This window comes from Paramormyrops kingsleyae, chromosome 12 (assembly GCF_048594095.1).
Source record: "Paramormyrops kingsleyae isolate MSU_618 chromosome 12, PKINGS_0.4, whole genome shotgun sequence".
In the NCBI taxonomy this organism is placed as follows: domain Eukaryota; kingdom Metazoa; phylum Chordata; class Actinopteri; order Osteoglossiformes; family Mormyridae; genus Paramormyrops; species Paramormyrops kingsleyae.
The window spans coordinates 21,528,019-21,550,178 of NC_132808.1; the positions used below are offsets into that span (position 1 = coordinate 21,528,019).

A 22,160-nucleotide genomic window follows, 5' to 3' on the forward strand; every position below is an offset into this window, starting at 1 on the left:
ATTCGCTTGTGTAAATGTGCATCACGAATCCATTCCCTTTAGCTTTTCTATGGTACTTTTAAGTGGGTAATTGTAAAGTTCTGACTTATTGGGAATGCATCAATGCATTGCAATGCGTGATACTACTAATAATTAATCGTATATAGAATATTGGGTTTTTCCTTCAGATAATCCATGCATATTGATGCAGAACACCGGTATCTCCCAGTATTGCAACCCATTGGTGGTGACACCAGTAGCTTGGTTTGGTCATGCTTTTACCTCTGCTAATAAGCAGGGCCATGTCAGCGTGGGTACGGCTCAGGTAATTTACAATGGAAAACCGTCAATTCACAGTACATCTCAGTTCTTGGCAGCAGTGCAAAAGCACTACTTGAACGCTTGTCTCCAGCCAGGCTGTTAGGAGAACACCTTCCCCTACAAGCCTTACATATTCCCCATTGTGACCTCATTGTAGTTGGTATGTTTACTTAGAGTTCCATTCAGATTCTAATCAGTTCCCACTGCATGATGCCTCAGAATCCCGCCACCGTTCATTGTCCGGCCTCCTTAGCGAACTGTGAGGTCTTGGGTAGCCCCCGGTCCCCAATCAGACTGTAGCGCGTGGAGTCGAGCATTTCCTCTGTAAAGGATGCACGCATTCCAAGTGCTGCGAGAAGCGGCATCAATTATACAAAGTAGCACACAATATCTCAAAGGTTCATTCATTATTCATTAAGGTAGAGACCGAGCAATCTTTTGTGTGCTTATCAAGGTAGCACTAATGTTTGGCAACAGGACAAAGGCCACCGTTCAATCGTCCTCAGATGTTCTCAGGCTTCAAAGGAACAACCGCGATATTTTTTTTTCATTTTTCGGAGGGCGTTGGAAATCTGCATGGCGATCGGGGTACTGGGGTGATCTGCCATGAGGAACCAGAAAGCCTTCATGATTATTAATGCTTTTGAATCAATAAAACATGCAGGTTGAGTGGTCTTCAGTCTGAATGGGGGGAAAGTGTAAGTGGGGTTTCAGTGGTGGATTGAGATGTTCATAAATGCGTGCGTGTTTTCTAGAAGTTCTGAGGCCTGTGCTAAGAATTCTTGTTTTTTTTCTTCTTACCTAAACAAAAGACATGGCTGGGCCCTTGAAAAATTCTACTGAATGGATCCCCTGCCTTCAACCCAAAGGTCACACACTCATGGGCGCCCCCTAGTGCCCGGACCCCTGAAAGTCTTCCCCTTTCTCCTCCCTTATGGGGTGGCCTTGGCTGCATGTATGACCCTGATTTGCACCTGACCCATCTCATCTCTGATGATTGCTGACTATGTTCCCCGTCTCCCCTATCTCTCCCATCTCCCCAGTGTGCGGAGACATCCACGGGCAGTTCTTCGACCTGATGAAGCTTTTCGAAGTGGGGGGGTCGCCAGCCAGTACACGTTACCTGTTTTTAGGAGACTACGTTGACAGAGGATATTTCAGTATTGAAGTAAGTGGATACGTCTCATTTCTGTCATTCTCATTTTATCCTAAACAAATTTTTAATCTTTTAATCTCTTATTGACAGCAACAGCTAGAGTGGTTTTTAATGAACAGCACTGATGAGCTGATAAGTTGTTTGGTGTTGGTGGGTTTGAATTGGGATTGAATCCCAATCATTAGTGTGTAGATAATCTCCCTGACTTTAGGTGAGGGGACATTTTGTGCCTCGGTAGCAGAAGTTTGTGAAATACAATATCAGTCAATAGTTTGGACACACCTACCCCTAGAAAAGTTTATTTGTACTCTTCTCTGCATCCATCCATCCATCCATTTTCTGTAATCGCTTGTCCCATTCAGGGTCGTGGGGGGTCCGGAGCCTATCCCAGAGGCTACGGGCACAAGGCAGAGAACAACCCAGGATGGGGCGCCAACCTATCGCAGGGCACACTCACACACCATTCACACCTATGGGCAATTTGGTAACTCCAATTAGCTTCAGCATGTTTTTAGAATGTGGGGTGGAAACCAGATAACCTGGAGGAAACCCCATGACGGCACAGGGCGAACTCCACACACATGGAACCCTGGCAGAGTCTCAGACCCAGGTCCCAGAGGTGTGAGGCAACAGTCCTAGCCACTGCACCACCATGCCACCCCCTATTCACTACATTTTAAAATAATTATAAAGACATCAAAACTATAAAATAATATATGGAATTATGCACTGACCAAATAAGTATGCAAACAAAAATATATATAATAATAATTTGGGGAGGGCAGCTCTGTGGGTTGGGACTCAGAAGGTTGTTGGTTCAAATCCCTGGGTCAGCATAGTGATCCCGCCATTGGGCCCTTGAGTTCGGCCCTTAACCCCATCAGCTCCAGGTGTTGGCTGACCCTGCTTTCTCCTCTATGCCAGTTCCATGAGGTGGCCTCCTGGATGCTTTTCCAGCTGTCCTGAAGGAGGTCCCACGTATATGCTGAGCACCCATTGGCCGCTTTTCCTTGACACTCTGGTCAAACTCCTCCAAAACTATTGCTTTTGTGTTTGGGTCAGGTGACCAGGTCATGTGATGCAGCACTATCACCATCTCCTGTGTAGGTGGCTTGGTGTGTCCAGACTGTTGACTTGTACTGTATATCAGTATTAAAACACACAACCAAAACAATTAAAAATAATAAAAATTAAAATTGCAGTTATGTGTTTGTGCAGGCGCTGAATCTCCTGCCTTGTACGTCTAACCACTGTCCCATTTTTCCTTGCAGTGCGTGCTGTATTTATGGGCTTTAAAAATCCTTTATCCTAAAACACTGTTCTTGCTCCGTGGGAACCACGAATGTAGACATCTAACAGAGTATTTCACGTTTAAACAGGAATGTAAGTACATAACCCGACCCGCCGCGGTACGTGAAAAAGCACGTGAGCGCGTTTATGTTTAGAGTCTCGTGGTCTGCGAAGGTGTCGTCTGCCGAATCCGAGATGTGAACCACGCCCACTCTCTATAAATATCACGCTTACCCTCATGCCGTTGATACGTGTCACCAATGTTGCAGGTTCGAGGCTCACATGGGGGTTTTAATATAGTATCCAGGTGCTTAAACCACATTGCTGCAGCAAAATGTTGTGCCGTAAACAATAATAAGACCATGATAAGAGTTAAAGCTTCACAATAAAATCGAAATAATTGGCTCCTACTTTGTTTGGTAGATGTTGTGTAGCTCTCACTCCAGTACTGCTTACACTTGTACCTGGGCCTTCACTGCAAGCTCACCCTCACTGCAATTATTCCTACTTGAGACAGCATGTATATTTGTAATGTTTCACTAGTATGTGGATTTGCACGGAAGCATCTGATAAATAAAATGTAAATGTACGTGACGTCGGAAAAGACGACCCAGGGTGGTGAGTGCTGGGGTGTGACCCCCACTCCCCACCAGGGAGTCTAGTTTAATGCTGCTGTTTGGACTCCTCTCAAGCCGTAGCCGGACACCTCCTGCTATTTACAGATTGCCGAGCTGTGCTTGTTTGCCTTAGACGTCCTGTAAATGCCAGCCCAGGGCCAGGGGCTGTGCGATGTACCTCCTCTTTGCAGCGTGTGCCTGGCCCCCGCATGATGGTGGACGGCTCACTCTGTTCTCCTTTTCTTCATTCCACCCACCCACGCGCAACACCCACCCCCCCCCCTCCACCGCGCGCCCCCCGCCCCCCTCCCCCGACAGGTAGAATCAAGTACTCGGAGAGGATATACGACGCCTGCATGGACGCCTTCGACTGCCTTCCCCTGGCCGCCCTCATGAACCAGCAGTTCCTGTGCGTCCATGGCGGCCTCTCACCCGAGATAACCAACCTGGACGATATCAGGAAAGTATGTGCACTTCTCCGGCCTGGGCCGCCCTGCTGCTGACATCATCACCAAGTGCCACATGTGCAGCCGTAGCGTTAGCCGTAGCGTTAGCCGTAGCGTTAGCCGTAGCGTTAGCCGTAGCGTTAGCCGTAGCGTTAGCCGTAGCGTTAGCCGTAGCGTTAGCCGTAGCGTTAGCCGTAGCTGCAGTTCTTATGAGCTTCAGGTGGTGAGATGCTAAAAAGCTTCATAAACTGGCAAATTCGGCAAGCATCTCACTGGAATGCGCCGGTGCTTCTGCCGGCTGGCCCACATGCTGCACTTGCAGGTCAAACTGACGCTATTATGGCAGTTTGTGTGAGCAGAACATAACTGCACATTTAAAAGCTACAGCTCTTCTCTCCTTCCTGCCTGAACAGGCTGCAGAGAAATCAAGCTCGTGCTGAGATGGGATTTTTTTAATTCTCTAGGTGGCCTATAAGTGTAGGAATCTGCACATCAGGAGGAAGCAGGGGAGAGCTAAAGTCTTTCGTCTTATCTTTAATCATTAGTTGGGGCGTTTAATGTTGCTTAACATATGTTGTGTTGTCAGCTTTAGCTGTGGAATTTTGGCATCATGTTTTTCTCTCTCTCTCTCTCTCTCTCTCTGGACACTCTCTCTCTCTCTCTCATTGGTCTCTGTCTCCAGGCTTTTTCCTGACACTCATTGAAAGTGAAATGTGATACCTTTAAATAGGCAATTTCTGTCTTTAACCCTACCACCCGAACCCCACCCCTCCCATCTTCTGAACTTAAAATGCCAAATTGAATCTGCTCTCTACAGTTTTGCATATCCTCAAGTTTAATCTCGCCAGTGCCCAGGGTCCATCACGGCTCGTACGCCCCTCGCAGATGACAGACGAGTTCTCCGAGTTGGGATTGAACTTTCTTTAATTTACCTCTCCTTCTGTTCCTTATCCAAAGGGAAGAAAAAGGAAAAAAAAAAAGAGATGGCACATACTAAAAAAATAAAAGTAAAAATGGTGAAGCGCTGTGTTTTTATGGTGGCTATCAAAATTCTGATTAAAGGAAATTTCTTTCTTTATTTGATAACGTTATAATCAATTCCCGTTCTTTTTAAAGTGCTAGAAAGTGAATGAATGTGGCAGGGAATCTTAGTTGTCGTGATTATTACGAAGCGTTTTCGGATGTAGGTTTTTTTGGGAGAAAATTAGCAAGGAGAAAAATAATTGGAAGCTAAAGAGAGTGAAAGTGGTTTTGGTCAGAAGCTGTTTTTCTGAGTGACGCCACTCTCGCTGCCTGCCCGCAGTAATGCATGCAGAAGGAAGATTTGGACAGGAAATGCATTGGTGGGATGCAAAAGGGGTCTGGGCCAGGCACTTAATGGGAGTCCCTGTTTTAACTGGTTTTAATTGGTGCTTTTTCTGACTATTATGCATTAAATCGCTCGTACACGAAAGGCTTTTAATGGACATTGGCAGTGCTGTCAGATCGGATTAAGCCATTACTGTGTGATGGGTCTTCAGGAGAAGATCAACAGATGAACCTTGGAGGAAGAGATGGAATCGGGTGATCTCAGGGTGTGCCGTTTCTGGAGCGTCGGAAACCCTGCAAGCGTAGTTGTGGGTCCTGCTTGTGGAAGCTGGTGTTGATCCGGTGGCAGACATGGCATTTTGATAAATGGCTCATGCAGATATGCATTCACAATTCTGATAGCCAGTCATGCAAGTTCTAGCTTCAGTTTGGGGGAAACTCAGACTTTCGGGGTCAATTTGCCCCCACTGCTAGCTAACTGTACTGCCTTTACACTTTACTCCCCTTCCAGTTAGACAGGTTCAAGGAGCCCCCTGCCTACGGACCAATGTGTGACCTTCTGTGGTCGGACCCTCTGGAGGACTTTGGCAACGAGAAGACTCAGGAGCACTTCTCACACAACACAGTGCGCGGCTGTTCCTACTTCTACAGGTAGGATGTCCCCAGCCCCCGATCAGAGATGGTCTGTCCTAGGATTCAAAGCACGGCAAGAAGAAATGTCTGAAATGCAGTGAATCTCACGCAGCGTGAGATCTAAATTAATGGCTTTGTACTTCAAACTGCGAACGGCCTTAGCCTTTTTGCATTAGCATATTTGTTTTGTTTTGGGCCGGTTTTAAGTGTCTCCATTTTCGAAGGCTTTTAAGGCCCAGACACAGAGTGGAAATTGCCGGAAGCACCGAGCACTCGCAGTCGTGAATGTAATGAAGTCATGAATTACCTGCGAGCCCCGAGTCCCTCTCAGATGCATCATGGCTGTTTGCGCCTAGCGCAGAGCAGACTCATTTACGAGCAGCCGGCAGGACCTACTGCCACTGTCAGGCATGTCAAACTGCCTTCCCGCCTCCATAATTGCGGCCGCCGGCTCGCTTTGATGCAAATCAGCCCTGATGCGAGGAGGGGCCTGAGAGCAGCAGTCTCCGGTCTGAAACTGCTGACTAAATTAGCCAAAGCTAATGCATGGCGCTACATCTTAGTGGTCGAGTAGCTCAGATTTTTGGTTTGACTTCCAGGAGTTTGGCGATCGGCATGCGAGGTGCTTTATCTTGACTGCGGGGCCCTTCCCAGAAAAAACGATTTGGACCACTGAGTGTTTGTTTTTCCATAAAGAAGGTCCATGATTTTGAGGATGTGGAGCTGTAAGAATAACATTGTGGGGAATCGCTGTCAACATGAATGATTAGCAGAGGCTCTAGCGCCTTGCGATGGGTGTGGTCTCTCTGTCACCCCCCGATAGCTAATCGGGTCTGTGTTTTATCTAGTATGATCCCATCAAGATGGCTTTTTCCTCCATCAGTCATACCAAAGTTCTGTTCTATCTAGCTTTTCTTTTTTTTAGCTGGGGGGAAAATGGCAGGGAAAACTACGGCATAAAAACCTGGCCCTGTCCTGCTCCCTGTGTCAATAAAATTCAGTTTAGCTCTAAAATCAACTGAAATCGCCTAAGAGCCAAGCATCTGTCTGTATCGCTTGGCCTTCAGGTTTGATTCCCAGTAAATAGGTCAGTTGTATTTAAGTTGAATTTAGATAGAAAGTGTGAGGCGATGAGCGAGCAGTCGGCTGTCTCTGCCACTTGGATGAAACAGCCGGGGTTTATAAGGGTGCGTTTGCACATTGATGGTTTCCAGTGCTGGAGTCTGGCTGTGGGATGTGGGTGCCAGTGCCATCAGCTTTATCTGCGTTGCCCAGCGCCAGCTCCCATTAGCTGCGGCAGAGGTGTGGCATGGCCCCGCCCCAGGAGGCTCAGAAACACCTCCCTCTTTATGCCCTGGAACCTCGAGCCCCCCCTTTGCTGCACGGGCAACTCTAGATTTTATTTAATTTTTTTAATTAGGAGGATATAAAGGGCCATAATTCATACAGAGGGGAAAACCTTATAATTATTCAATTATATGCTTTGAATCAGTGAGTGACAGCTTAGGGGACTCTCCGAGGTCCAATCAGCTTTCAGCTGGGGCCAGTATCTCTGTGACCCCGCCCCTCTTATGCTATTGGAATGTTTAGGGGATGAATTTGTGCTCTGAGTTATGACTATGAGTGCATTTCCGAGTCCTTGGCAGTCTCATCCTGATTATTATGCTTGTATTACATGCCAGGGATTGTGACACATTTATATTACAAAAATAAGGAGTTGCAGAGGGTAGAGATGGTTTTTTTGGGGGGGGGGGGGGTTGGGGGATAGCTGGTTTTGACTGTATGCGTAATTGGCAAATGGCAGTGAAGCAATGCTTTAAGTGATGAGTTCGCTATGGAAAGCCGGTGACTTCCTCCATGTGCCATTCCTCATAAAACACAGACAGAGATATAACAGATGGATTGAGGTTTTCAATTTGAATCTAACAAATTTTGTCCCCCCCCCCCCCCAGCTTTTAAGGGTAGGCTGATATATGGAGACTCATGTGTCACATATGTGAAAAAGAGACATCGGGCTTCCAACATATGGGGCTGATTCCCGTTTATCTCACCCTCTCTCGTTCACCATCGCTTTTTCCGTACCTCCCCGTGTCATTCGGTTAATTTATGTGGTTGCCTTGGCTGCAAAGTGTGGGGGGGGGGGGGTAATGCCTCTAGCTGAAGGCAATTGAGCTTTTCCGTGATCTGCGGAGAGTCTACAAATTCAGTTACGGTCAGATTAGAATGAGCAATGCCGGCGTATGCAGACAAGCACAACCCCTTTAAGGTCCGGAGATTTTTTTAATGAAGGAAAATCTAAAATGGCTGTCATCGGTCATACCTCATTGTCTGCCATGTGTGGAAATGTGTGTTTGTATCGCATTAGTTGGTCCCGGGGGCCTGAGTTGGGGCTTATAGGAAGCGGTCATGCTCTGATTGGATGGTTCAGTGCAAATGTCATCGGCTTTAACCTGTGGTACTGCATTCCCGGCAAATGTCACCTCATCTGGTGGCAGGGGATGAGAGAGCAGACACCACTGGCTTTATAGTCCCATCATGACCATTAGGAGGGAGAATGGGATGAATCAGCTGGAGATGTATTTGTCAAAAGATCTCTGTTTTCGCACCTGGTGATTAAAACGGGTCCCCCATTGGGCTCGAGCACCTTGAGAGCGTCATACCTGTCAAGGACAAGCAGGTGATAAGAAGCCTGGCCTTCTCCTCGGCATTGTCTTGGACTGAGAGGGCCCCTTCTGCTGAGTAATTACAAGCCTGTTGGAGAGCAAGAGGCCCCTTCAGCCCCCTGGTGGTCAAATTATGAAACTGCAGCCCAAATCTCCCCCGTTTAATCGATGCTTGTGGTTTTTCATGCTAAGCATTAATATTTTCCCCATGAATTCATGAACCAGTGTCTGACACCCCAAGGCTGTCGATTGCCACGTGGAGAATTCTGGTCTGTCCGACTCCGCCGAGGCAACTACGGGTCGCACCTCAGGGAAGTGCAGCCACTGTAGAGCCTGCAGTTGGTGAGCATAGATAGGAACTTGAGAAGCACATGTAGCCAGGTCAAGAGACCAGGTATCTGGTTTAATGGGTTTGGTCAGTTTGGTTCTGTCAAAAAAACAAACAAACTGGGGTCTGTCTGGTATGAATATCCTATCAACGACAAGGTACTATGATCCGTATGCTGGCAGCCATGTTAGAATGATGCTGATTGGCTGATTAACTGTGTTGTTGCTCCTCCTCTTTTCTTACAGTTACCCTGCAGTCTGCGACTTCCTACAACACAATAACTTGTTATCGGTAATCCGAGCCCATGAAGCACAGGATGCTGGGTAAGTGACCCCCCCCCCCCCCCCTTGCCGCCATCGCCTTCTGGCATAGGAACTGATGCGTTAAGCCCCTTATATCCCAGGATTTCTATGTGTATAAACAGTGGGGTCAGAAGGGAACAGAATTGTTCGGTGTGCCGTGGTGCTCCTTGGGGCTGGACGCCATGGTCGCCATGGTTTCAGCCGGCGTCTCCAGCAGCTCGACGGTGGGACGACGTCACCGGTGCTCGTCTGAAGGCCAAACCAGCAGGGAATGAGAAAAACCGCTGAAAAAGAAAAAAAAAAAAGTGAAAGGGGAGAGTTGCTAAAGTGCTAACAAAAAAGATGCTACTTACCCTGCAGGAAAGGCTTATTTCCAGGGTTGCTGGTGGGCGGCGGGGCAGCAGTGGCTGGGGTGTCCTCACCCCCCCTGTGGCATTCTGATCTCAGGGTCCAGTGTGACGATAAACAAGTGAGGGGGAGCCGAGTGACTCCTTGGCTCCCCCTGGAGGACTTGCGGGGAAGTGCGCCCACCGACATTTTTTAATCACATGGTACTTGAAGCTGCGTTGTATAGAGGGGGGGGGGCGACAGTGGTAGGTGGAGTGATGGTGCTTTTTATTTAAGCTGTAGCTCAGAATGCCACCCCCACGCCATTTTCCATTCACGACACCTGCGGTCGAGAGGGGAGCTGGCAGAAACACCGCCTCCCGCAGGTGGTCAGTGGCGTAGCGCCCGCGCCTGCTCTGTCCATCCCCACCCACGGCGCGGCCAGACGACGTCCCCTCTGCAAACTTTAATTTTTTTTCCCTCCCATCTGTGATTTACGGCTTAGTTTCAGAGACTCTTTTGCTGAGCGTGGAGTACCTGCTCCTTTGCATAATTGTAGACTCTCCTGACCGACACTAAAAGCATTGCTTTAACGTCAGCGCGAGGCCCTCGGATTTCCATCGCCGGGATGGAGCGGCCAACATGCATTAATGTTATTAGTCTGAGCCGCTCCTCCGCACTCTGAAAGCATCCGCAGCCGGCTTCCTGTTAAAGTGCCGTTTGGGAGCCTGATCGGCGCGCCCAATTTTTGGACTCTGGTTCTGACACCGGGTCTTTCACTTCTGCCCTCTTCTCAGATACCGGATGTACAGGAAGAGCCAGACCACAGGGTTCCCGTCCCTCATCACAATCTTTTCAGCCCCCAACTACCTAGACGTGTACAATAATAAAGGTGAGTGTCCACAATAATGCGGCGTTGAATGGGGCTGCGTTATAAAGGAACTGGCTGTTTGCACGATCCGCAGGGAAGCATAAACGGTAAATAGAGAGAGATCTGCTTAGCGTCTGGTTCTGCGAGTGCCGCTTCCAACAAGTGGCTAATTAGCAATGGACAGGCTGTTCCCGTCGGGAAACCGGGATTTCTGAACAGGCTAGGAGAATCTGACACTGGACCTTATTGTACCCTGTGAAAGCTTTGACACATCATTCTTGGTGTTCCTCGGGCTTTCTAGGGACAGGAGGTGCAGGTGAGGGGTTCGAGCAGTTCTCATCAGATGTACACTCCCTGCTAATGGCACACTGAGGGTCCCTCAGTTAGATGCCCTTCCCTCTGTAACTCTGCTGGAATTCGAGAGCGATTATGAACAGCTGTTTTGAATCTGAAAAATCAAAGTGAAGTTTGTCAGTATATAGATTGAAGGAGAACATCAAGATCTGATCAGAATAAATTTGAAGAATCCCCTGGAGGGGGGGGGGGGTGTGATAAGTCTGGAAAGGGGTGCAGAGTCATCTATAAGGCTCTGGGCCCCCATTGACCCCAAATCAGAGCAAAAATGGTGGACGTTTGGGACTGCGGATCTTCCCTGAAGTGACCATCCTGCCAGAATCTGACCGCAGTTAGGTACTAAATCATCCAAGAAATTTCAAAGTCTAGAACAACATCCTGGAATCAGCAGACCTCTCCAGTGTCAACTGTGATCAGGGCTTATAAGTGTCGTAGGTAGAGTGACCAGATAATCCATGACAGGAAGGACACATTGAGCTATTTCAGGTTTTACAAACTACTTTCAAACTGAAAGGCTCCTGTGCTCGGCTAAATAGTTCAGCTCTTCTTGTGCTTTGACTGGTTTGTTTCCTTGACTGAAAGACTCATCCAGCTGTTTCACATTAGGATTAGTGACACATGCATGATTATAGGAGACTGACCAATCAGCACACAGCAAGAACTCAGTGCTCAAGTGAAATCCAGGAGGTGTTCCACAAAGCAGGATTTCCCGGTTACCTGGATAAATGTGAAACTGTCCAATAGGAAGAGAGGGTAAGGGGCATTCCTATTAGACATTCCTTACATTTGGCTTAAGTTATCTGGCTAATGAAGAAATCCTGCTTTGTGGAACACCCCTCAGGTCCTTTTAACTGAAATGGTAGTTTACAAGTCCTGTCCTAGCTCAACTTGTCCTACCTGTCATGGATTATCTGGTCACCTTGTCATAGGCTATACGCATGTGGGATAGCAAGGGGAAACTCTATAACTAGTGTATAACTAGTGTATAACACTAATGCTCATCCCAACTGGGCCAGAAACCTTGATCTCTGGAGCTGTGTGCTGTGGATAGATGAGGTAGAAGTTCAGCTTTGGCCGCCCAGCTCTCCATTATGATGATAGACTAAACATCACGTTCCACTGGAGGCGCCTCCGACCAGCTGGTGGCTGTATGCTGGCTTCGGCTTCGCTTCGCCAGGAGCTAGACGACACGCCATCACAGAAGGAACCAGGGCTTCTGCTCTAACGCGGAACGCTGCTGGAGAACGTCTGGATGATGAAGGTTAAAGCTGCTGGGTCACGCAGCCTTGCTACATCCTGAAGCGTGTTAGCGAGTTCCTTCGGGGCAGCTGAAAAATTGAGGAAATGGAAGCGTTACGCCGGCCCAGTCTGAACTTAACTTCACTGAATCAATGTGATAAGACCTGAATCAGGAAGTTCATGCGGGCAGTCCCAGAAACTGACTGGGGAAAAGCACTGGGAGCGTCTGCAGTTACTGATAGGACAGGAATGCAAAGTGTCACTGGAGAAGCAGTTGGATATTTTTTTTTCCCCCACAGAAAAAAAATTTGATTTATTGACTCAACTCAGGTTTTCTAATATTATCTGTGGCTGAATATCAGTGCCAAAAATTCGCAAACACAATACGCGGATTGGGGGAAGTGATTTTTCAGAGTGCTGCGTGTGGCACTTCGTAGTCACTCCCCAGTGTGTGGCCAACCAGAAGGATGGTGGGTAATGGGCAGTTCTCTTTGTTGTGACGTGGGACAGGGTCCATCGAGGCATCGTAGCACCATGACATGTCTGCAAACATTCTTGGGGGGCGGTATCTTGCTGTTCTTATCTGCATTCAAGGGTATTAGAGCTTTGCTGAGATGGGGAGGAAGGTTGTCCTGTTGTGGCGATCCACCTACACATCCAGCATGGTCTCTGTCAGCCTGCGATAACCGACCACCCCCCGTTGACCCTTAGCGTGGGCCCCAGAGCATGCTGGGACTGCGGAGCCTGTGCTGCTTTCCTGCGGTGTGCTGACTACACACCACTCGGAGCAGGCTGGTGTTGCTTTTATTATTTATTCAACTGGCAGACGCGGTAGCCCAAGGTGACTTTCGGGACAGCGGGGGATGCCAGTGCAGAGTGCGGGACTTACGTGGAGATGAAACAAAGCACCCAGCTTCGCTATAACCGAACCAATTTTGATTGTTACTCAAGGTAGCCACGTTTCTTATCCTCAGCTGGTTTAGCGTATTGCTGCCCTGCTGTCCTCCCACCACTAGGGGGATCTAGAGGCAAACGCCAATGGTGGAAACAGAGTTTCAGTCACCCTGTTCTCTTGTTTTCTAAAGGCTAAAGGTTTTACGGGCTCAAATTTTCCTGAAGTTTGTGGTGCACATTCTGCTGTACTTGCATTCTGCTGTAAAACGTGGCCATTTTCATGGAGTATTGGTTTCCCGGAATGGCGTTCATCGGTTCATCCATATGGAATATTCTGAAACAGATACTTTTATATTGTAGGAATCATAAGCAGAAAATGCTTATGATTCTTTATGTAAAAAATCGTAAGTGCAACACTTTTTTTTTTTTTTGTGTGACTATTGGTCACATTAGGCTGTATAGAATTACAGCCAAAGCTCTTTTGGAGTGTGAGGTGGATTCTCACTGGGGATAATCGCATTCCACACTGGGCATTAACTGCACCCAGACCCTTCCAGGCTTAGGAGGGTCTGCCAGACTTCATTACTGAGCTTTGCCGTAGCCCAGGCTGCTGTGCATTCTGACTGGTTCCCAGGAGACCTCGGCCACCAGACAGGGGTAACGGTGGAGTCGGCCTCCCTCTTCAGCTAACCATGGCATCCGTCTCGGATAACAGGGATGGGGGACCCTGCAGTCTGGCCTCCCACAGTAATAGCCGTCGTTCCCTGCATGCTCCAGGGCTTCTGTTCTTCAAACAGAATCGCTCTTTCAGACCAGTCATTTTAACCAGACTGCATTCGAGCTGAATCTCCGCGGCTGCCCTCTGGAGGGCGCCAGACTGCATTCGAGCTGAATCGCCGCGGCTGCCCTCTGGAGGGCGCCAGACTGCATTCGAGCTGAATCGCCGCGGCTGCCCTCTGGAGGGCGCCAGACTGCATTCGAGCTGAATCGCCGCGGCTGCCCTCTGGAGGGCGCCAGACTGCATTCGAGCTGAATCTCCGCGGCTGCCCTCTGGAGGGCGCCAGACTGCATTCGAGCTGAATCGCCGCGGCTGCCCTCTGGAGGGCGCCAGACTGCATTCCAGCTGAATCTCCGCGGCTGCCCTCTGGAGGGCGCCAGACTGCCTCGCCTAGTGCCGCTGTTTGGTTTCACGCGAGCATCGATGTCAGCATCCTTATAAACGAGCTCGACACAAAGTACCTAGAACCTAAAATGTTCCGCGTCAGAGAGGCCATGACCACCAGCCCTCATTAGCTTATTTTGTCACTGTTCCCAAACAGCTTAGAGATCCTGGGTGTTCTATGGCCCGATCGCCCGGTGCCAATTACGTGTGCAGTCTGCCCAGGCGTTTGGCTCCATCTCAGCGTAACAAAGCTCACCTGCCCACCAGCATCTGCAGAACAGGGTGTCAGATGTCAAAGTCCATGTCACACCTTCCTGCCTATTTCACTTCCTTTATAATGGAATGTGACAGGATCGTAGGGATAAGTGCTAGGAGGTGGCCATTGTTCTTTGGCTCTTCCTGTTCCATTATTTACTGGATCCTGTTCGCTCAGACCCCCCAGTGTGCAGGAATGAGGCGTGCAGTCACCGCCAGGGGGTCAGGGGTGGCAGGACGGGGGCTTTTTCTGGCTACTTCGACACGTAGCGTAGCGGCGGCAGATCTGGCAGCAGCGTGGGGACCTGCGGGACAGGCACCCAAATGCAGATATGGAGTGCCATCTTTTCATTGGTCAATCAGGTATTTGGGATGAGGTGACACCTTGGCTTTGGGTGGGGGTGGGGGTGGGGGCAGGAAGCTGTTAGCTATTAATCTCTGAATGTCTCACCTTGTGAGCACAAAATATCTATCTGTCTGTCTGTCAGGATCATTTACCATCATGCACTTAACAAGCTTTATTTAAGTATGACGTATAAGAGAAGTGTAAAACACCCCCCCACACACACGCACACACAGACACGCAGGCACGCACACACACGTGCTCTGAAGAGCTGAATAATGACTGATAGTTTGCCGCATAACCACACATTTTCCAACAGTGGCAACTGTTTTGCTCATGTGCCTGTCATATCTGAGCTGCCATTTTAAATTCTGGTCTTTAAAGGAATGTTTCAGTACTGAAGACAAACCCATTTGATGGTGTTGATCTGCTCCTCTCCTCCAGTAATGCGGAAGGGGAATTAACGATGATGGGGTTCTCTATCAATGGGAACGCTGGTCGCATGATTGCAAAAGCGCAGCAATGGGGTGATTTTGTTTCAGCGACGTATCGCAGATTTGCCCGGCCCGTAGTAATTCGAACAGGCCGGGGCTTCATAAAAAATGAATTTGCAGTCGGCGTCCTGGCTTATTATCCGCCACGGAGTGTGCCGTGAGCAGCGTGCCGGCCCAGGGAGGCGGCGGAGCCAGCCTGCAGCCTGCCATAACTCAGCCGCTCTGCAGTCTGCACACAGGTGGGGCTCCACCGTGTCTGTGGGAAGGGGCACCCTCCGGTGGTGACTGAAGGAACAGCGCCGCCGGCGCTTTTCCTGCTGTTGCAACGGCGCCTGTCTTTCCTGTTTCCACCGTATCGACATGTAAGCTCTGCAGCTCAAACCGCTGCTTGTGTGGGTATCTGCATCGCTATGACAACAGCAACGTTCTCAAAAGTGGCCATCAGCGTGGACCTGGTCAAGATGACACTCTTGTCATCTATTCATAACCTGGAGATTGACGCTAGGAAATGTCCGTCCTTTTAAGTCTGCATTTATGATTTAAATTTATGATTCATAGGCAAGTTATCAAAAAAATGCTTTAAAATGTTTGTTATAGCTGAGCTACCCAGGCCTGGTCTGCTAGGATCTAGGCGTTTCAGCAGGTTTCCTTTATTGACCCCTTGTACTTTCTGTTTATTTATTTTTCCCCTCTTTATCCCTTCTTTATTTACTCAGTCTATCCCCAAATAGGATTTATGGCCCATTCTATTCTAATAAAAACAAACTCCGGGGAAGTGAGGCCAGCAGAGAGTGACCATGGAAATGTTTCCTTCCGTCCTGCTTTTCCATCCCTCTATGCCAGCACCCTCTCTTGCTTTGAAGCGCGCCGCTCCTCGCTGGGCTCTAGGGGGCGGCGGAGCGCAGCGGGGCCCAATCACTCAGCCTGGTGTTTTTTGTGCTCCTAATCCTTTTTAAATTATACCGGGGCTACAGCTGCAGTGTGAGATTATGATTGACGTGAGGAACAGCGTGCAGGAATGCCTAATGAGTTTTGAGGGTAGATCACCTGAGGACTGTGTTCTCATAATGCTCAGGCGTTTTTACTGGCCCAGGTCCGTCCAGGAGCTCTGTTGAATGACGCTGACTTTCTCCTGTCGCCTGTATGGCTTGAGGGGTCGCCGGGTTGGGGGCGTGTGGGAGGGTGGCAACCGGTGTCCGTCTGAACCTGTTGTCATGCCGTCCCGCCCCACAGCCGCAGTATTGAAGTACGAGAACAACGTCATGAACATCCGGCAGTTCAACTGCTCGCCCCACCCCTACTGGCTGCCCAACTTCATGGACGTCTTCACCTGGTCCTTGCCGTTCGTCGGGGAGAAAGGTGAGAGCCGGCCCGGTCCTGCATTCCCAGGAGCCACCTATGTCACCTGCAGGCCATCAGACTTAAGACTTAACCCTGGAATAGACAGTTCGCCCATTAGCTATGGAGTCAAGCTGCGATCAAACTGCAACGGTGACATTTCTGACTGTAGCAGAACCTTTTCCTTATAAATCATGTCTGCAGTTTAGCTTGCAATGCCTCATTGTATCTTCCTCGGCCGCGTAGCTGGGCTGTGTACCTTTTTACGTCAAGCCATGCGTGAGAACGTCGCAATACCACATAGGGGTGTTAAACACTGTCATCCCCCCCCCCCCCACAGTAACAGAGATGCTGGTGAACGTCTTAAGCATCTGCTCCAACGACGAGCTGACAACCGAGGACGAGATCGATGGTAAGTCATCGCCGCCACACCGAGACGCCGTTAACGTTAAAGGAAACCCTGTGGAATGTTGTAAAGATGCTTCAATTAAATGTTCCAGCAGGGGGCGCACTGTGCACAGCGGCAGTGTGGTAGAGGCGCTGGGGATTTTTTGAGACGTTGTCGTCACTCATGTCATCACCCTGAAGTACAAGCTAGAGCAGTGACTCTAATTCCTAATCTAACGTGGTACCGGAGTAGGCAAACATTAACCTCGTTTTTACAGGACGTTCATGAATCCTAATGATTACCCATTGCTGTTAGTCCTTCCAAGAGCTGTTACACAATACAGCCGACGAATAAAAGTGCGAACGAGCCTGATTCGTGACAGCTGAGATGCTCATTTGCATATCCCCCCCCCCCCCAATCGGCTGAGACGGCTTCACTGTGTTCCTCTACATCGCCTGAAAATTGCACTTTAAGGGAAATGCTTTCCATATCAATATTACTGTCTGTCAGGGCTGTAAAGTTCAGGGATCTGGCTCCAGTATACAAAGAAAGAAATATATGAATTATTCAATTGTTTTGCACTAAAATCTACATTAACCATGAGAGGACAGTAATGCGATATTTGCATTTCCGTACTTGCGAGTCCAAACAGAAACCCTGTGTAGTACTGCATGCTGATGCGCTGGTGGCCATTCATCCCGGTCAGTCTGCAGCAGTCATTTTCGCCCTTCATCCCTCTAGATAAGCGCCTAAATCGATAAACATCCTTATACGCAAATGACGCCGGCTCTCTTCGCTTCATCCCGACGCAGCACACAAAGCCACAAAAGCCCAGCTGGTCTCTCAAACTTCCGTTCCCCCAACTGGCACTAGGCATCTCCTTAGTCGCTTAATTTGTAGTGATATTCTAGAGATTTCCATGCACCAGTCTTCCTTCTGTTAGTCAGGAGGCCCGAGAGTGTTAGATTTAGTTCAGTATGATCCAAACTCCCCAAAGCGCCCTTAACTGGCCTTCTGCTGCTGGACCCGGGGCCGGATGTAGGGAGGGGGTCTGCACCGTCACCGGTTGTGACGTCTCCATCCGCGTTTCGGTTGCTTCTCCAGGATTCTCCGTCTCAGTTTGGCAATCCTCCCACGTCTTTGGCCATTCTCTCATTGTGACTGTTACTCTCCCTTGGTTGCCATATCTAATCTGTTTCTGTTTTTCTGTTTTTCAGAGGTTTTTGCGTTCATGTTGCTTTCCTTTCTCACTGTCGTGCGTGCGTGTGTGCGTGCGTGCGTATGTGTGTGTGTGTGTGTGTGTGTGTGTGTGTGCTTCTTATCTCACTGCCCCCCCCCCCATTCTCTCTCTCATTGTCCAACCATCCACTGATCTCTCTGTATTTCCTCTCTTCCGGGTTTTCTTGAGAAGGCCAGCTAATATATGCACCCAAGAAAGGTACAATCAACTAACATGCTATTGACTTGGGTTTGCACTAGTGTTTCTCAATCCACAGACAGTCCATGTTTTTTTTTTCCCCCACCTGGACCGGATTGAGAAATACTGGTTTACTCAGTGCTGCTTGGCCATGTGAATCGATTTGACTATTAATGTACGTTTCTTGAGGCCGACCGATGCCTTTTTGGCTGAACAACAGTATAACGACATGCACAATATTATCTTTAGTCGTGATTAATCTGGCTCAAGAAACATGCTCTTATTTTACGGAGTGATCTGTGTGCCCACTGCTGCTTCCACTACTTGGAGAATCTATTGGATGACACTGTTTAGGGCGGTCATGTGACCTCCCATTCCAGTCTCTGCTCTCTGACTTTCATTATGCATCCGTTCTCCAGCATTATTTTTGTACCATTTTCCGTCTGTGGCTGCTATACTCGGCTAGGCAGCTTGTGCCTTAATCTGTGTGACACCTTCACGACTGTGGATATTACACGAATCCTGCAACACCTCGATGCATGGCGAGTCTCATGAAATTAATGTCAGATGAGTGTTGTGGCTTGCCTTGTATGAAATTTGCAAACGTTTTGTGAGGGTTTATTAGCTGTTTAAGAAAAATCAAGGGCAAGTGAGTACAGACCTGGAACCTCTATTCAAAGTAATTGCCATGTCATTCTTTAAAAGAATTTTAATTAAAAATATTTAAGAATCCATTATTCACTGAAGTTGATATGCTGCAAGTAAAGTTTAAGGAAAGCCTTTAACCCGTAGTGGGTCCAAGGAGAGGGTAACCCTGCTTTCTGGAAAAATAAATTGTATTCATGGCATGACCCAGCCCTATATCCACACAACTAATGTTCTGATTCACTCCTTTGGGCCTGTCTTCTGCGGCAGTGTGCTCCCATGACCCGTCAGGACATGTCTCGCTCTTTAACGGTCAGAACCCAGCCAGCACGGCCAGTGTAAGGAGGACCGGAGCTACTGTGGAGCGCCACATATCCTCCAGCTGTTCATTCTGTTCAGCGTTCCCACAATGCACCAGGGCAATGACTCCGTCTCATTGGCTGGCATGGCTCACGTGTATATATAAATACATATTTTAAAAGCTTTTCCCCTTGTAGTCAGCCAGGTGGAAAATCAGTGACTAGTTGTGTTCTAGGGAGGCTTTGTTCCTCATAAGCTGTACTGTAATTTAGTGAACACTTGAGAACGGGGGAATGAAAAGCAATGAGACAGGTAAGGGATGTGGGAGAGGGTTAGGGCTCCGACGTGACACTGTAATAAGACGGTTTATTCAAAGGTCTGTAGAGATTGTGACATGGATCAGTGCTTAGTGATTGAGGCAGAGTATTGAGGCTGTGTGTGTGTATCTGTGTCTGTGTGTGTTTATGTGTTTGTTTTTACCACATCGTGGGGACCGAATGTCCCCACAATGTGGTAAAACCTCTTTCTTTATAGCTTGTGGGGACACTTTTTAGGTCCCTACAATGTAAACCAAAATCTTATAAAAATCTGTGACTGCAGTGAAATAAACTAAAGATTCCAAAAGTTCTGCATTTTCTTTAGTTACTTATGGTTAAGGTCAGAGCTGGGTAGGGGTTAAGGTTGTTGAATTTGGGATTTGGGCTTTTCCCATAGAAATGAATGGAGGTCCTCACAGTGATAGTAACATACAAACTACGTGAGCATGTGTGAGTGCGTGTGTGAGAGCATGTGTGCGAGAGCATGTGTGCACATTTCCATACCTGGGTCTCCTGACAATTTCCATGTGTTTCGTCTCCCCTTCCGAAGGTGCCACAGCCTCGGCCCGCAAAGAGGTCATCCGGAACAAGATCCGGGCCATCGGGAAGATGGCCAGGGTGTTCTCTGTCCTGAGGTACGAGCCGGACGCCCCCCGCAGGGCTCGAAATCCATGAAACCCGCACCTGATTTTCCAGTTAGGATGGTCGACGTTGGCTACAGGAAAGGTCCTCTTTTTCAGAGTTTCTCAACCCGGTCATGAAGGAACCCCAGACAGTCCATGTTTCTGCAGGCAAGGAGCTGAGAGGGAGCAAAAACGTGGACTGTCTGCGGTTCCTCAGAGAACCCGATCCGGAAACATCGGCCTTTTTAAGTTAGTAAGCTACTTGCACACCCCGATAAACAGTTATGGTCACGCCAGGGAAAGGCAGATGCCTCGGGATGGGTTTGGGTGGCACACACACGTACGCGATGAACATGCTGAAGATCGGTGTGCCCAAGGTTGTCGGAATACAGCACTCTACCTCCGCTTACCCCCTCCCCCCCCCATTACCTGTTCTGTACCATGCTTCCCCGAACCCACTGTCGTTGGCTTGCAGAGAGGAGAGCGAGAGTGTCCTGACACTGAAGGGTCTGACCCCGACTGGAATGCTGCCCAGCGGCGTTCTCTCCGGCGGGAAGGAAAAACTCCAAAATGGTAAGCCCCCCCACCCTGATGTGCCGAATCCCCTCACCCCATCAACCCTCACTGGGCAGCGCAGACCTAATCAGGCCATAATTATACCTCCGTGCTGTTAGCGTCTTTGTAACCCACCAGCACAGATCGCTAGTCACTTAGGTATTCACATGCTCTAATTACTCTTAAGCTCTAATAACGGGCGACTGGTACGCAACACCCCCCCCCCAACATACCAGCACATGGCATTTCTGCAGACGGTTAAAATTAATTGGCCCCCTAGGATGGTGTTAAAGGCAGCGCAGTTTAAGTCCTCTTCAAGGGACACAGTGCAGTCAGTAGCCTGTTCTCCAGTGTAAACGCGCGCTGTTCTCTCATGTATTCTCAGATGGCGCTGTAGCTAATATGCCACAGCTTGCGCGCACGTCGCGGTTTCCAAGACCCGCGCGTCTTTACCGTTCTCTTAATCTTTCACTTTGGACGTTCAAAACAGTCGTAGAACTTGAAATGTTGTCATTGTCGTTTTACTGAACGACTTCCGTGGCTTGTAGCTAGATGTTATTTATTTATTTATTTTTAAATTTTCTTTGAATTCTTTTAGACATTGTTGTACGTTTTCCCTCCTTTTTTTTTTGTTTCTGCCTACACAAACCAATATGTCAAACTGAAATCTGTCCCGCTCTCCTCTCTTTTCATTATCTCACTCGTTCTCTGTCTCCTTTCTTTTCTCCTCTCTCCCTAGAAACCGCAGGTATAATCCTTTGCGCAAGTATTCTTTCAGACGTGTGTGTGTGTGTGAGACACGCACAGAATTCACCCCTCCCCCGCCCATGTCGAACACCCCCAGCTGGCACACATCCCTATCTCCTTTATATCACACAGTAGCTTTGCTATTCCGCTCATCCTACAGGGCAGACGGGGTGCTTCGATGTTACCCGTACACCTTACACAGTGGAGCCAGAAATGGTGCTAAATTTTACCGGAAGGTTCCGAAGTCAGAAATTGACACTCGTTCTTGCGTTTGTTGGTCCGTTAGCCGGTTGGTTCATTTTAAATGTCTAACCACTGTCTAGGCAAGGGGGAGCATTTCCCTCCAGCAAAGACTGACTGTAGACTGTGTATGAAAGGGGATAACCAATCTTTACTTTGTCGTTCAAGACAGAAAGGCAGGAATCCAAACAGCGCCACTCTTACCCGTGAGACATGCTTGGCCCAGTGTTTCCAGGGCTTTTTGGGGGCTCCATGCCACAGACTCCAGCCCCCCAACCCCTGCCAGGTGACACCCCCAGATAGAGCTCTGAGCATCTCTAGATGTAACTCTTATTACGAGTAATTAGGAGCTTTTTCTATCATTGATTGATTTTTTTTAGACAACATCCAATAAATCCGAGTTCGGAGATCGAGACCCATTAGAACTTAAATCTATAACCTTCTGGTCCTTCATCCTTGGTTTGCTTGACCACCAGCCTATGACAGACGGTGCGGTCTCTCCAGTGCCAGGTGCTCCCAGCTCCGCTGCCCCTAGCCTCTCGGTCGTAGAGAACGTTCTGGATGGGGGCACGTATGCCGAAGGTGGGGTGGCACTGTCAGGATTCCTG

The 22,160-nt window shown here is 48.7% G+C and overlaps 1 protein-coding gene across 4 annotated transcripts in view; it reads left to right on the forward strand.

Annotated features, from left to right (window-relative positions):
• LOC111848699 (protein phosphatase 3 catalytic subunit alpha) overlaps nt 1–22,160 on the forward strand; it is an 81,145-nt gene that overhangs the window by 53,536 nt on the left and 5,449 nt on the right. For 2 of the 4 annotated variants that reach the window (XM_023820899.2, XM_023820902.2), the window contains exons 3-13: nt 1,344–1,468; nt 2,728–2,839; nt 3,682–3,827; nt 5,629–5,768; nt 8,987–9,064; nt 10,168–10,262; nt 16,216–16,341; nt 16,661–16,732; nt 18,120–18,146; nt 19,938–20,022; nt 20,486–20,583. In XM_023820899.2, the coding sequence (XP_023676667.1) occupies nt 1,344–1,468; nt 2,728–2,839; nt 3,682–3,827; nt 5,629–5,768; nt 8,987–9,064; nt 10,168–10,262; nt 16,216–16,341; nt 16,661–16,732; nt 18,120–18,146; nt 19,938–20,022; nt 20,486–20,583 (1,104 nt within the window). The remainder of the gene's footprint in view (nt 1–1,343; nt 1,469–2,727; nt 2,840–3,681; nt 3,828–5,628; nt 5,769–8,986; nt 9,065–10,167; nt 10,263–16,215; nt 16,342–16,660; nt 16,733–18,119; nt 18,147–19,937; nt 20,023–20,485; nt 20,584–22,160) is intronic. The other 2 variants (XM_023820901.2, XM_023820903.2) reach the window with 1 other exon arrangement.